The sequence below is a fragment of the Balaenoptera borealis genome, assembly GCF_965194805.1.
Source record: "Balaenoptera borealis genome assembly, chromosome: 6".
NCBI lineage: Eukaryota > Metazoa > Chordata > Mammalia > Artiodactyla > Balaenopteridae > Balaenoptera > Balaenoptera borealis.
In genome coordinates this window covers 76,728,816-76,742,815 of record NC_138863.1, presented here as the reverse complement: position 1 = coordinate 76,742,815, position 14,000 = coordinate 76,728,816, and the positions used below count along the sequence as shown (strand labels likewise).

Here is a 14,000-nt window from a genome sequence, read left to right as displayed (position 1 = left end):
TTTGCAAGTTTATTTATATTTTAAGAAACACTCCTGATATTCTTCAGAGTTTGTGCATTTGAATACCATAGCTATGGTATGATTCAAAATGCTTTCCTTTCCCTTAGACAAATCAAACCTTCACCAGAAAACAAAAAACTACATTATACACATGCTATTCCTTTCAAGATGTTGACATCCTGCCTTCCCCTTCAGCTGCCCAAACCCCCAGAGGGTTTGTTGAATTAGATGGTAGTGTAGACTTAGATCAGTGACATCCTAAGAAAAATATGAAGCTCTTAAAAAAAGAAGAGAGGCATCTTAGAATTCTCTGTGTAATAGAGTACTAGACTCTAATGTAGAAGAATATTTTAGCATCACAATAGTACAGCTGACACACTCGGCCTGTTTTCATCATTACTGAACGTTGCCCTTACTTGGTAACTGAGGAGAAGTTCTCATACCAAGCAGTGTTAAGTGTGGTTTGTGAACTGTATCTTTTGTATGCAGTAAATAAACTTTGCTTTGCTTTCACTATCAAGTCTTTGACATGACTGGTGCTAGAAGAAGATAAATACTGCATGGGAAACCCAGGAACAACATGTTACTCTACCTTTCCCCCCAATCATAAGTCAAACTCATGCTTATTGAAATTTTTGTCATGGGTTGCTCCATAGTAAGAGGGCACAGTGTCCCTGGGGTGACTAATGGCTCTTCTGTAGCCTTTTTCAGCTCACTCATTTGTAGTAGTTCAGGACAGAAGGGGGAAATTTTGTTGTTGACAATGGAGGTTGAGAATATTTTTATAATTTTTATTTCAAAACAGAAATCGATATGTTCTCTTAGAACAGTTTTTTTCTTTTCTTTTAATCTGAATTCCTACTGTTTTTAGTAGTTTTCTTCTTAACTGAAAAACCATGATTACGGAATTGTGTTTTTCTTGTGTGGCGTATGTGTCAAAATCACCATAATGCACAAACGTAGTAGGGGAAATATAAGTACAGAGATGTGTGGAGCTTCAGCTTCATTTTACTAGTACTTTGGGGTTAGAAAAATGCTTGGATTGAGACCTTAAATGATACCTGTAGGAGTGCAATTCTGAGAAGTCTTGAAAGTGAGGTATGCTATGCTTCTCACTGAAAGGGCATCAGGGCCAATGTTAAAGTTGTCGATTCCCACTCCATCTGATATACAACAGAAGTGCACAGGCTCAGAGAATTACTAGCCTACTCTTCTGTGATTGGATGATGTGCCCCTTGAGGTCCATATCCACATTAAAACAATCATCCACATTAAAACAATAGCAAACATAATAGGTAACATTTAGTGAACACTTACTATGTATCATGCACTGTTTAAGTGTTTTACTTGTTAACTCATTTAATAATCACAATAACACTCTAAGGAAGATGCTATTATTATGCCCATCTAATAGAGGAAAAAACTGAGGCCCTATGAGGTTACATAAATTGTTCAATATCACACATCTAGTACATTGCAGAGCAGAATTCAAACCCAGGCAGTGAGAACCAGTCTCTCTCTAAGTGAACTGGTGTGTTCTTAATGTCCTTTAATCATATCTCCGTATATTCAGAATTATTTTCCTTTGCTGAATAAACAAATATTTAAAAGATACAGAAGTCATTCCTGTTGAAATATATATATATATATATATACACACACACACACACACACACACACTGTAGGTTTACATTTTGTTAGCCTAAATAATCAAGAACTGCCTATATGTACTTAGTATTTCTTCTGTTTGAAACGTGCTCCATAATATAATCTCAGGTATTGCTTTAGTTTATAAAATGTAATAACCAATTCACACTAGTCTTCCTGGGCCATATTAGTTTTTTTTTTTTTCTAATAACTCACAATCCAAAAATATAATTAGATGTACTTATTGGCTTTGCAGACAAGGCTGACAAAATACAGACTAGGAAAATGCACTCAAATATTTAAAATTGTTAATGATGTTCTTTGTTAATGAAACCAGGTAATGCTCTGGAGCCAAATTTTGTATATAATTATTTCTCTCCCCACCCCCCCCTCCCTCTCTCTCTCAACACTTTCAGTAAGTGTTAAGTAGTAATTCTAAGTCATGAAAGCAAATAGAGACATACTTCTTAAATAGAGACATACTTCTCTCTTTTTTCTAATTTGTATTGGAGTATAGTTGACTTACAATGTTGTGTTAGTTTCAGGTGTACAGCAAAGTAAATCAGTTATATATACACATATATCTACTCTATTTTTTTTTTTTAGATTCTTTTCCCATATATGCCATTACAGAGTACTGAGTAGAGTTCCCTGTGCTATACAGCAGGTTCTTATTAGTTATCTATTTTGTTTATAGTAGTGTATATATGTCAATCCCAATTTCCCAGTTTATCCCTCCCCCTCCCCCTTATCCCCTGGTAACCATAAGTTTGTTTTCTATATCTGCGACTCTACTTCTGTTTTATAAATAAGTTAATCTGTACCCTTTTTTTTAGATTCCACATATAAGCAATATCATGATATTTGTTTTTCTGTGTCTTACTTCACTTAGTATGACAATCTCTTGGTCCAAACATGTTGCTGCAAATGGCATTTTCATTCTTTTTTATGGCTGAGTAATATTCCATTGTATATATGCACCACATCATCTTTATCCATTCCTCTGTTGACGGACATTTAGGTTGCTTCCATGTCCTGGCTCTTGTGCTGCAATGAACATTGGGGTGCATGTGTCTTTTCGAATTATGGTTTTCTCTGGGTATATGCCCAGGAGTGGGATTGCTGGATCATACAGTAGTTCTATTTTTAGTTTTTTAAGGAACCTCCATACTGTTCTCCATAGTGTCTGTACCAATTTACATTTCCACCAACAGTGTAGGAGGGTTCCCAAGACATACTTCTTACACACACATATATGGGAGAAAGTGAGAGAGAGAGAATGAGATGGAATGAAAAAGAGGGAAGAGAGCGCATGTGCCAGAGATTAGTACAACTAATATTTAAAGAATAACTATTGGCACCAGGTACTGTTCTAGGAACTGAACATAAATACACCCATCAATGAATATATGTGTTTGTATTTACTACCATTGTCTCGGTTTAATTAAAATATTTTTAAAATAAATTTATTTATTTATTTTTAGCTGTGTTGGGTCTTCGTTTCTGTGCGAGGGCTTTCTCTAGTTGCGGCAAGCGGGGGCCACTCTTCATCGCGGTGCGCGGGCCTTTCACTGTCGTGGCCTCTCTTGTTGCGGGGCACAGGCTCCAGATGCGCAGGCTCAGTAGTTGTGGCTCATGGGCTTTGTTGCTCCACGGCATGTGGGATCTTCCCAGACCAGGGCTCGAAACCGTGTCCCCCGCACCGGCAGGCAGACTCTCAACCACTGCACCACCAGGGAAGCCCTAATTAAAATCTTGCAATGGAAACTTGCTAATGAAAAAATGTGAAAAGCATATAGAATTTTTCCCCCCACAAAGGTTTTTCTCTAACAGGATCAATTTATGTCCTGTAAATGACTAATTTTTTTGCTTAGACATAGAAAATACAATAAAGCTATGTTTCTCAAAACGTTTTCAATGGAGTATTATTGTCACAAAAATTTTCAGAAAGGACAGTTAAATTTGGGAAATATTACTTTCGATATTCAAAATGCACTGTAACATAGTAAAGGTTATGAGAAGTCTTGTAGTAAAGATACTTATTTGACTTTAACTCATTGTTTCTATTAAAATATGACCAGCTAATAAATGTTTAAGTACTATATTTCATCTAATTTAAGCTGTCATCAATTTAAAGATCACCATTTTCTTATTTGCTACTAAGAAAAAGTCTCCACTTTAAGTATAATGTATCACTTCCTTTTCACTTAAAATTATTTTGTCCCTATTACGGGAACTCTTTCAGACATAAACTATCCAGATAGCTTTTTGATCATATGTCATTCTTGTACTACATAGAATTTGTTTTAAATAAGCAAAATAAATTGGTCAAGCAACTTCTTCATATTTGGAGGCTGACTCTTTTGAATCACTTTTCAATGCAGATTTACTGCTGTGTATGTGTTTTCCATCCACTGTCATTCTCAGTACCATCAAGATGATTGATAATGTGGGCTTTCTTAAAACATTGTTATTCCTGGGATTTTCTTTAAAGTCCCTAAAACCATTCACGAAATTTTCATCTTAGCACTTTCTTGTTCTTACCAGAAGTATCAAAGGAAAGTTTTTCAGACAATAATCAGGATGTATTTAAATGCCTATTGATTTAAATTTGCATTAATTAATTACTGAAACTGCAATTGGCTTGTTATTCTACAAAGAGGAAAACAAGTTTGCACATGTTCAAGCAGCATCAGTTACAATACAATGTGTTTTGCGCTCGAGCAATTGTAAGATGCCATTGATTATAAAATATATCGCTAATTCAGAGAAGATGTAATAATATGTGTCATGAAACTGAAGAAACAGTTATCTCCAGCATCCTGCAGAATGAGGAATGGATAGTACAAAATTCATGAAGCATTTTATGGAAATATTTTGGTTGATCATTCAATTGCACACTGAAACTTTCTGGCTTGTATTTAATTGTCAAATCAATAGAAAAACTCCCAATTATATCATTACTGATCATTTATTTCTATGAATTCAAGTTTGTCCTGGATCTTGGATCACATTGATCTGTTAGGACTGGGAGAATTTGCCAAGTGGATCCTATCCTTCAAGGAATGATAATTACCATGTCGTGTACCACTATCCAGGGAAAGATATCTCTGTACAGGTTTTTCAAAGTTTCTCCAATTTTTCGATGTTGTTCTAGTAGAATGGGCAAGAGCTTGGACTGTGATAAATGGATGTGAATGACTTCTGATCCTCCTCCTGATATTTTCTAAGTAAGCTTGAGCATGTTATTTAACCTTTTAAAGTCTCAATTCTTTCATCCTTAAACAAACAAAAAATAACAATAATAGATAGGGATATTACAGAGATTTAATGAGAAAGTATGTATGAGAGTATCTATAGTGGACTTAAGGAAAAAACATGAAGTGAAAAAATTTAAGAATTACTTTACGTTTAAGGTAATTACTGATAGGTATGTACATACTGCCATTTTGTTAATTGTTTTCTGGTTGTTTTTGTAGTTCTTTTTTGTTCCTTTCTTCTTTTGCTCTCTTCCCTTGCGATGTGATAACTATGTTTAGTGTTATGTTTGAATTCCTTTCTGTTTTGGGTGTGTATCTACTCTAGGCTTTGGATTTGTGTTTAGTATGAAGTTCATATATAACAGCCTTTATATATAAATATTTTAAGTTGATGATCTCTTACGTTTTAATGCATTTTAACAACCTGCATTTTTACTCCCCCTTCATGTTTGTTATTGACATATTTTACATTTTTTTGTTTCATGTATCCTTTAATTACTTATTGTGGATATAGATATTACTACTTTTGTCTTTTAACCTTCCTACTAGTTTTATAAGTGGTTGATTTACTTTTACTGTGTGCTTGCCTTTACCAATGAGATTTTTCCTTTTGTAATTTTCATATTTCTAGTTCTGGTCTTCTCTTTTAGCTTTTGCTTGTCTGTAAAACTCATTATCTCTCCTTCAAGTCAAATGATAGCCTTTCCACGTAGAACATTCTTTATTGCAGGTGTTTTCCTTTCATCACTTTGAGTATAGTGTGCCACTCCCTTCTGGCCTGCAATGTTTCTGCTAAAGTCAACTGATAGCCTTTATGGGAGTTTCCTTTAAAAATGTAACTAGTTGCTTTTCTCATGCTGCTTTTAAGATGCTCTCTTTAATTTTTGCCATTTTAATTATAAATTGTCTTGCTGTGGACCTCTTTGGGTTCATCTTGTTTGGGACTCTCTGTGCTTCCTGGATCTAGATGTCTGTTTCCCAGGTTAGGGAAGTTTTCTGCTATTATTTCTTCAGATAAGTTCCCTTACCCTTTCTCCTCTTGGGACTCCTATTATGCAAATGTTAGTATACTTGATGTTTTCACAGAGGTGTCGTAAACTATCAGCATTTAAAACTTTTTTCTTTCTCTGTTCAGCTTCAGTGATTTCTACTCCTCTTTCAGTCCACTGACCTTGTCCTCTGTGTCATCTCCGTACTGTTGATTCCTTCAAGTGTATTTTTTTATTTCAGTTACTGTACTCTTCAGCGCATTTTGAGTCTTTATATTTTTTAACTCTTTGTTAAAATTCTAAGTTCATCTATTCTTTTCCCAAGTTTGTTGAACATCTTTATGATTATTACCTTTAAGCCTTTGTCAGGTAGGCTATTTATCTTCACTTCGTTTAGCTTTTTTCTATGGTTTTATCTTGTTCCTTCGTTTGGAACATATTCCTCTCTAGCCTCATCTTGCCTAACTTTTTGTGTTTATTTCTATGTGTTAGGGAGGTTATGTCTTCCAATGTTTGAAATGTGGCCTTATTTAGGTGGCTTCCTATGGGGCCCAGCAGCACACTCCCCTCTGGTCACTAGAGCTTTGTGCTCTTTATGCTCTATGTGGCAGCATGTTGCCTTCTGCTGTGGCAGAGCCAACTACTGTTGGCTTGCTGATAGGCAGGGCTGGTCCCTGGCCAGGTTGATTGCCAGGCTTTGCCTGTTGTGGTAGCTGCTGGCCCCCTAGTGGGCAGGATTAGGTCCTGGAGTGGCTGGCTGCAGAGCCCAGTGGGGTGCAGGGCTGGTTTCTGCCTGCTGGTGGGCAGGGCCAGGTCTTAGAGTGACTGGTTGATGACCAGGGATGCCAGGGTTGGTGCTAGCCCACTGATGGGCTGGGTCCCAGCATGGCTGACTGTGGGGCCCCGGGGGTCATGGGAGTGGTGCTGGCCTGCTGGTATGCATGGCCCAGTCCCCACTCAGCTATCTGCATACCACGCGGAATCGGGGCTGTTGCTGGCCCCTGGCACTTACAGGGTAGAGGGAGGATTTCAAAATGTCACTTGCCAGCAATAATGTTATAGGAGTAAAATGATCCCCCCAAAATAGTGGCCTCCAGTGGCCATCTCCTTCTTCATCCCCAGAAGGAGACCCAGTTGTCTCCTGCCTCTCCAAGATCAGCAAATGGGTCTGACCCAGGCTCCTTTCAAACTACCATCTCTGGGCTTTGATTTGGATTGTATGAGACTTTGCATGAGCCCTTTAACAGTGAAATCTCTGTTTCCTATAGCCTTCCCACTCTCCTAAACATAAGCCCTGCTAGTCTTCAAAGCCAGACATTCTAGGGGCTCATCTTCCTGGTGCAGGATCCCTGGGCTAGGTGGCTCAATATGGGCTCAGACCCCTCATTCCTTGCAGAGAACCTCTATAATTGTGATATCCCTTCCATTTGTGGGTTGCCAACCCTGAAGTTTTGGATTCTGACTATACTGTGTCTCCATCATTCCTACTAATCTTATTGTGGTTCCTTCTTTTTTTTATTTTTATTTTTATTTTATATCGGAGCATAGTTGATTAACGATATCATGTTAGTTTCAGGTGTACAGCAAAGTGATTCAGTGATACATATGCATGTATCTATTCTTTTTCAAATTATTTTCCCATTTAGGTTATTACAGAATATTGAGCAGAGTTCCCTGTGCTATACAGTAGGTCCTTGTTGGTTATCTATTTTAAATATAGCAGTGTGTACATGTTAATCCCAAACTCTCACTCTATCCCTTCTCCCCACCCAGTAACCATAAGTTCGTTCTCTAAGTCTATGACTCATATCATACTATGTGGTTCCTTATGTCTTCAGTTGGAATAAATCTTCTGGTCATTTGCATAGATAGTTATTATGCAAATAGTTTTGGTTTGTCTCTGGGAGGAGGTGAGTTCAGGGTCTTCCTACTCCACCATCTTTGCCACCTTCTGACCTGCCCACACTTTTGACTATAAAGATCAGATAGACTTAAATAAATTGAGAAGTTGTCTGATACTTGATTCTTCTATGTGCTACTGCTCTCAGCAGAAGCTGTGATCTTTGTACAATTCATTATTTCATTTTTATTCCGTTAAAATAAAATTGAAGTAATAATAGTAAATGATAAATTTAACAGATAATCACTGTGTATTATTAGCTGGCATGGGTCATCAGCCTCTTAATATAGTTCTATCCAGTGACTTCCTAATGAACGGTTATGAGCCTGGGTAACTTGTATGCAAATTAAGAATGGGTAAAAATTAAAATGGCAGATTAAAAGAGTATTTTTTAATTAAAAAAAATATTCCAACTAATCTGCTAAACATCTGACACAATGTAGTACTTAGATACTCTAGAACACAGTAATCCCTAGTTGGCTTAAAAATGATCTTTTTATTACACTTGAGAAGAAAGAAATGTAGATCCTTATTCAAAAAGCTTTTGATGACAATTTTTCAAAGAAAATAACAAAATAAGGACGATTTTCTCTTTATAAGGAATTTTGAAAATATCAAAAAATTCTTAGCTGAAACTATGTATACTTATCTATAATAAGCAAGTATATTGTTAATATATCATTGTACATAAAAAACTTTGGCTGTACAGTTTTAACTTTTGTGCTTAAGGAAAAAATAGATTTTTTGACGTTTTTTTCTTTCTCTTTTTTTAGTAGCAAAGGGAATGTACTGTTTTTATTTTTGTTATTTTTGTTGTTCCATATATTTTCATTCTACTCAGTTATAATGACAGTGTAATAAAAATTCTTTATATTTTATTTACTTTTCCCATATTTTATAGACATAATTATTTCAATACAGCAATTATATTTCGTCAGTTAGGTATAGCATTGATTTACTTAAGAATTCCCTTATTGAAGGAAATTATTTCCCCTTTTCTCCACTTTAAGCTATGCTGCAATATGTATTCTTATGCACAAAACTCTAAACTTTAGTCTATAATCAGGCTATTCTGTCATCAGGTACTTTGATTATAGGTAACCAGAACTATTAGGCTTATTAGGTATCTACTTGGGAAGAACTTAACTGAGATCATTATGACCTTCTATCTATTATCTATTTAAAGAATTAAAGCATAATTGTTCTATGTATCTAAATTTATTACCACCATGAAATAGATTTTAAAATGATGAATGACAGGTTATTAAATAAAACTGACCATAAATGTTATCATTTACCTATTAATCAAACCTGCAAATGTAGAGTTACTTAAAATACTTTTCATTCTAACTCATCATGAAACTCAGTCAGAGCTTCTCCAGCATTTGTGCAAGTCCCATTGAAAAACTTACCTTAAAAACTTGCAACTCCTGTAAGTTGCCTTTGAAAAAAATCATAATTCATTGATTCCTTCTATTGCAACCTTCTTCCCTCACCCTATTCTATTTTTATCATAGCACGTATCACCTTCTAATGTATTACTGTTTGCTTATGTTTCCTTACCCTAGAATGTAAACTCCATTGAGGAAGATACTTTTGTTCACTGATGTATCCCAAGTGCTTAGAAAACTGTGCCCTGTATATAGCTGGAAGATGATAAATATCTGCTGACTTAATGTTGGCCTGGCTTATGCTCTCTATCTTTGCCTGCTTTTCTTTCCATGTTTATCTTACTCCTGTATCGGCTTCACTGTCTTAGGCATTCTCTCTATGGTAGCCTCAGCAGCTCCAGGCTTTAATCATCTTTACAGCTAGTAATTCCAGAAGAAACAGAGCTTCAACTTCCTAACAGTCCTAGAAAGTTGTCAGAGTATACTTTTATTAGCCTGGATAGTTCACGTGCCCATTCCTGAGCCAATCATTATGATGGGTTGTTGAGTAAGGCTGAGAAACGGACTGCTTTGATTGTCTTGGGTGTTACTCAGAATTTGGCCTGAGCACAGCAGCATTCCCTGGGAACTTGTTAGGTATGCGGACTCTCAGGCCCACCTCTAGACCACCTGAATCAGAATGTGAACTTCAGCAAGATTCACTGGTGATAATGCCTTTATTCTATGATCCCAGTGGAGCTGGAAAGGCAGGAAGGGGAACGCGGTCACCAAGACACACAAAGTGAAAGTGGGGCTGTGATGGTTGCCCAAAGAAAACTTGAATGCTCTTACCAAAATGCAGAATGGATGTTGGGCAGGCAAAAACAACAGGTGTCCATTACAATACATAATATGTATTCAGTAATTATTATACACCACGTACTGTACTATGCCTTTTTCAGACATTATTTAGTATTCACAACATCGTACAAGATATCATCAGACAGAATACCTTAGGCTTCAAGAGATTAAATAATTTGTCCAAAGTTTTCGTTGGGAAGGCAATGAGAGAATTAACCTGTGATATGATATCACGTACTAACAAGTATGCTGGAGAATAATTAAGCAGGATAGAGGGATAGAGCATTACCAGGATGATAGGAAGGGTGATCAATTTAGATAGGAAGGTCAGGGTGAACCTGAGGGAGTAAAGTTTGAGCAGAGATTTGGACAAAGTGAAGGACAACTCATCTAAGTTCCAGGGTAATACCTTTCCAGACAGGGGGGGAAAAAAGAGAGAGAAAGAGAAAGCCAGTGTTGCTACAATGAAGTGAATATAGGTGATTAATTCAGAGAGATAACCAGAGTCATTTCATGAAGAAGCTTTGGCCATGGCTAGGATATTGTCAATTATTTTTAGCACAATGGAAAACTACTGGAAGCTCTGGAGCAGAGGAGCACATGATTTTATTTATATTTCAAATATATTGCCTAGGGAGCAGGCAACAGTAAATAAAGGATAGATGCAGAAATGTAAGATGTCAGGAGGACGAGTGAAGAGGCTATGGCAATGCTAGTCTAGGCAAGAGATGAGAGAGAGTGGGACCAGGATGGTGATGGGGATGGTAGAGGGGCTGGGGATATACAGATAGTCCCTGACTCATGATGATTCAACTTAATTTTTTGACTCTACTATGGCATGAAAGCAATATGTATTCAATAGAAACTCTACTTCTCAAATTTCAGTTTTTGATATTTTTCCTGGCTAGCAACATGCAGCGTGATGCTCTCTTGAGAAGCTAGGCGGCCCCAGCTCCCAGTCAGCGTGCAATCAGGAGGGTGAACAACTGATATACTTAAAACCATTCCGTACCTACTCAATCATTGCTGTTTTTCACTTTCAGCTATTCCGTATCCATTCAATCATTCTGTTTTTCACTTTCAGTACAATATTCAATAAAGTACATGAGATATTCAATAATTTTTTTATAAAATTGGATTCGTGTTAGATGATTTTGCCCACTTGCAGGCTAATGTAAGTGTTCCGAGCACATTTAAGGTAGGCTCAGCTCAGCTATGATGTTTGGTAGGTTAGGTGTATTGACTGCATTTTTGACTTAACGATATTTTCAACTTATGATGGGTTTTTCAGGATGTAACCCCACAGTAAGTAGAAAGATCCATACTGTGAATTGCTAATGAATTGAAAGTGTGTGCGAGATAAAAGGAATACTCCCGTGTTTTTGCCTTGAGAAAATGGGTGGATATTTGTGCTACTTACTGAAATGTAGAACCTTGAAGATGGACCATGTGGGAAATCAAGAGGACCTTTTTGGACATGTCAAATTTGACACACCTATTAGAAATCCCAGTAAAACTGCTGGGTAAACAATGGGATAAACTACTTCAGAGAGGTTTGGGTTGGCAATAGTTTAGGAAACAAGTGAGAAGGTATTTTAAGCCATGGAAATGAATAATCTAATTCAGACTCTGTTTCATAGTCACTCATTGACACTAACAAAGGTCTCACCATCTTGTAGCTGCACACACAGGAGTATGAGGCCTGTGGCAGAGGAAAAGAGCTGACGAGTCTCATACAAGTCCTTCTATTCTTACAACCAGAGGGACATTGGTCAGAACCAGTCAGATGTCCTTGCCTAACTGCAGCATTCTGAGAAATGTGGAGGAATTGATGAAAGTTTGGTGAGCACTTCTGTGTCTTACATAATACTGAATATCTTACCTCTAAGTAGGAAGATATCCATACAGAGGGGAAAAGCAATGCTTACCAAAATATTAAGTCCATGGTATTTTTGTGCATTTCTAATGGTAATCTCAATAAGCTCTATCATTCTCCACCAACCACCCTTTGAAAAATCTGATGTGGGCAATTAACATTTTCTCTTATCTCATGTAAAATATATGCAAATGAACCTTTAAACTTTCTTCCAATCAGAAAAGTGCTCATAAAAGCCTCCTAGGAAAAAATTCTGGAGTCAGGAATACTAAATCTGAACATGATGAAAAGGGAGCATACTGATATATAAATAAGCCACTTTGAGTAAATTTGCCCACCTCGAAAATGAAACGATAACCGTAAAACTAACTGTTGAACTAAGTCCTTTGAAGCAGCAGTGCCTTTTTTTTCTGGGTCCAATAGCATCTTTTTATAAGATTTTCAAGACCATATATCTGTGTAGCTCTTAACACAAAGAGAAATTCTTTTAGTGATCTATTTTGTAAATGTTTTTGAACCTCTTCTTTTGAAAGCTGCACTCCAGATTGGAAGTTCTGGATAGAATTATTTTGAAGGGAAGTATTTATCTGTCTAAAAAGCCCAAAGATCACGTTGTTTTCATCCAAACACTAGCTAGAAAAATCAATATTTTATCTTAGAAGGAAATGGTTTGGCTGCTTAAGCACAGCAGAATGCTTTCTAACAACAGTAAGACATTTAATTTTGAGAAAACAAAAATTCTGAAAGAAACAGGGGTGGTGGGGGGTGGGAAGGACGGGCAGGTGATTGAGCTTCAAGAGTATCGCCTCATTTGAAAATAGTGACCCAAGTAATGGTATTAGTTACAGACATTTCAATTTCCTAAACAGTTGTTCCTTTCTTACAAAATGACTAATTGGCTTTGCTGCTTGGTTGGGACAGAATATACTAAATACTGGGCCATTTTTTTCCTGTGCCAAAGTCTGGTTGCTTACTAGTCTTAAACATGTTAAACAGAGACCTTTTCAAAATAATCTAAGAAATAATTGTCATCTTATCACAGTTATTTAGTTACTTCAATTGTCATTTTAATATTAATGAGCAATTCATGTCACCGTATCTTTTATATAAAACTTAGTGGCATTATTTTTCTCAACTAAAGAGCGTTCTTTTATGATCTTCAATGGAAATATTCATTTTAAATTCATATAGTCTATTATATGAAGTACAATTAAGCAATTTTAATATACACATGTAAGTATATTTCATTTACTTATGTTTCTTTATGCTTATATATTTACTAACTTACTCAAGGATTTGAAGTGGTTTATGCTAACTTGTAAAATAAGATAGGAAAAAAAATCAATAAAAAAAATATTAGGTCTATGGTAAACCTAGATAGAATAAAAATTCAAGAAGAAGGAAAATTTAGAACACATATGTGCCGTCCATTGTGAGGACTATATTTATGTAAATTTCTCATGAAATCCACAAGTGGTGAATAAATGACACTAAAGGGAAAATATGAGCAATAATAAAAATAGTGGAGCTACTGAAATTTTTATTAAAGAGAAACAACCACGTTATTACACAGCTCAATTAAGCTTTGATTATGAGATACTAAATTAATACCAAATTACACTTAGTTGATTAATTATTGAATCTAGGAAGTACAAGTACTTGGTGATAAATATTTGCATTTGAAAAGTCATAACCAATGGAAAACCTTTTAATATCCATTTAATGTACTAATTGGATGATAGTAAGAAAATCAGTGTAGTAGCAGCTGCATATGCAATTCAATTTGATGAAAGTTTAATTATAGAGAAAAAAACTGATAGCAAAGTAAACAGAGTGAAACAGTGCTGAAATGAAAATAGCACAAACTGATTTGTGTGTTTCTCTGCAAAACTGCAGGTGTTGTCAAAGTGGATTATGGAGATGTGTCAGTCAGAAGAACACTAAGAGAAAATCTGAACTGTAAGCCCTTTTCTTGGTACCTTGAAAACATCTATCCGGACTCCCAGATCCCAAGACGTTATTACTCACTTGGCGAGGTATGAATTATTTATTTTGGTTAAGTTATAAATATATTTTGCAAAAGGAGCAATTTCTAAG

At 36.0% G+C, this 14,000-nt stretch overlaps 1 protein-coding gene and 1 long non-coding RNA gene across 8 annotated transcripts in view; one reads left to right on the top strand and one right to left on the bottom strand.

Moving 5' to 3' along the window:
* Positions 1-14,000, bottom strand: part of LOC309630481 — a 600,204-nt gene that overhangs the window by 293,501 nt on the left and 292,703 nt on the right. The window lies entirely within an intron of this gene.
* GALNT13 (polypeptide N-acetylgalactosaminyltransferase 13) overlaps positions 1-14,000 on the top strand; it is a 545,878-nt gene that overhangs the window by 453,566 nt on the left and 78,312 nt on the right. For all 7 annotated transcript variants that reach the window (XM_082395756.1, XM_082395754.1, XM_082395758.1 and 4 more), the window contains one exon: positions 13,800-13,939. In XM_082395756.1, coding sequence (XP_082251882.1) covers positions 13,800-13,939 — 140 coding nt within the window. The remainder of the gene's footprint in view (positions 1-13,799; positions 13,940-14,000) is intronic.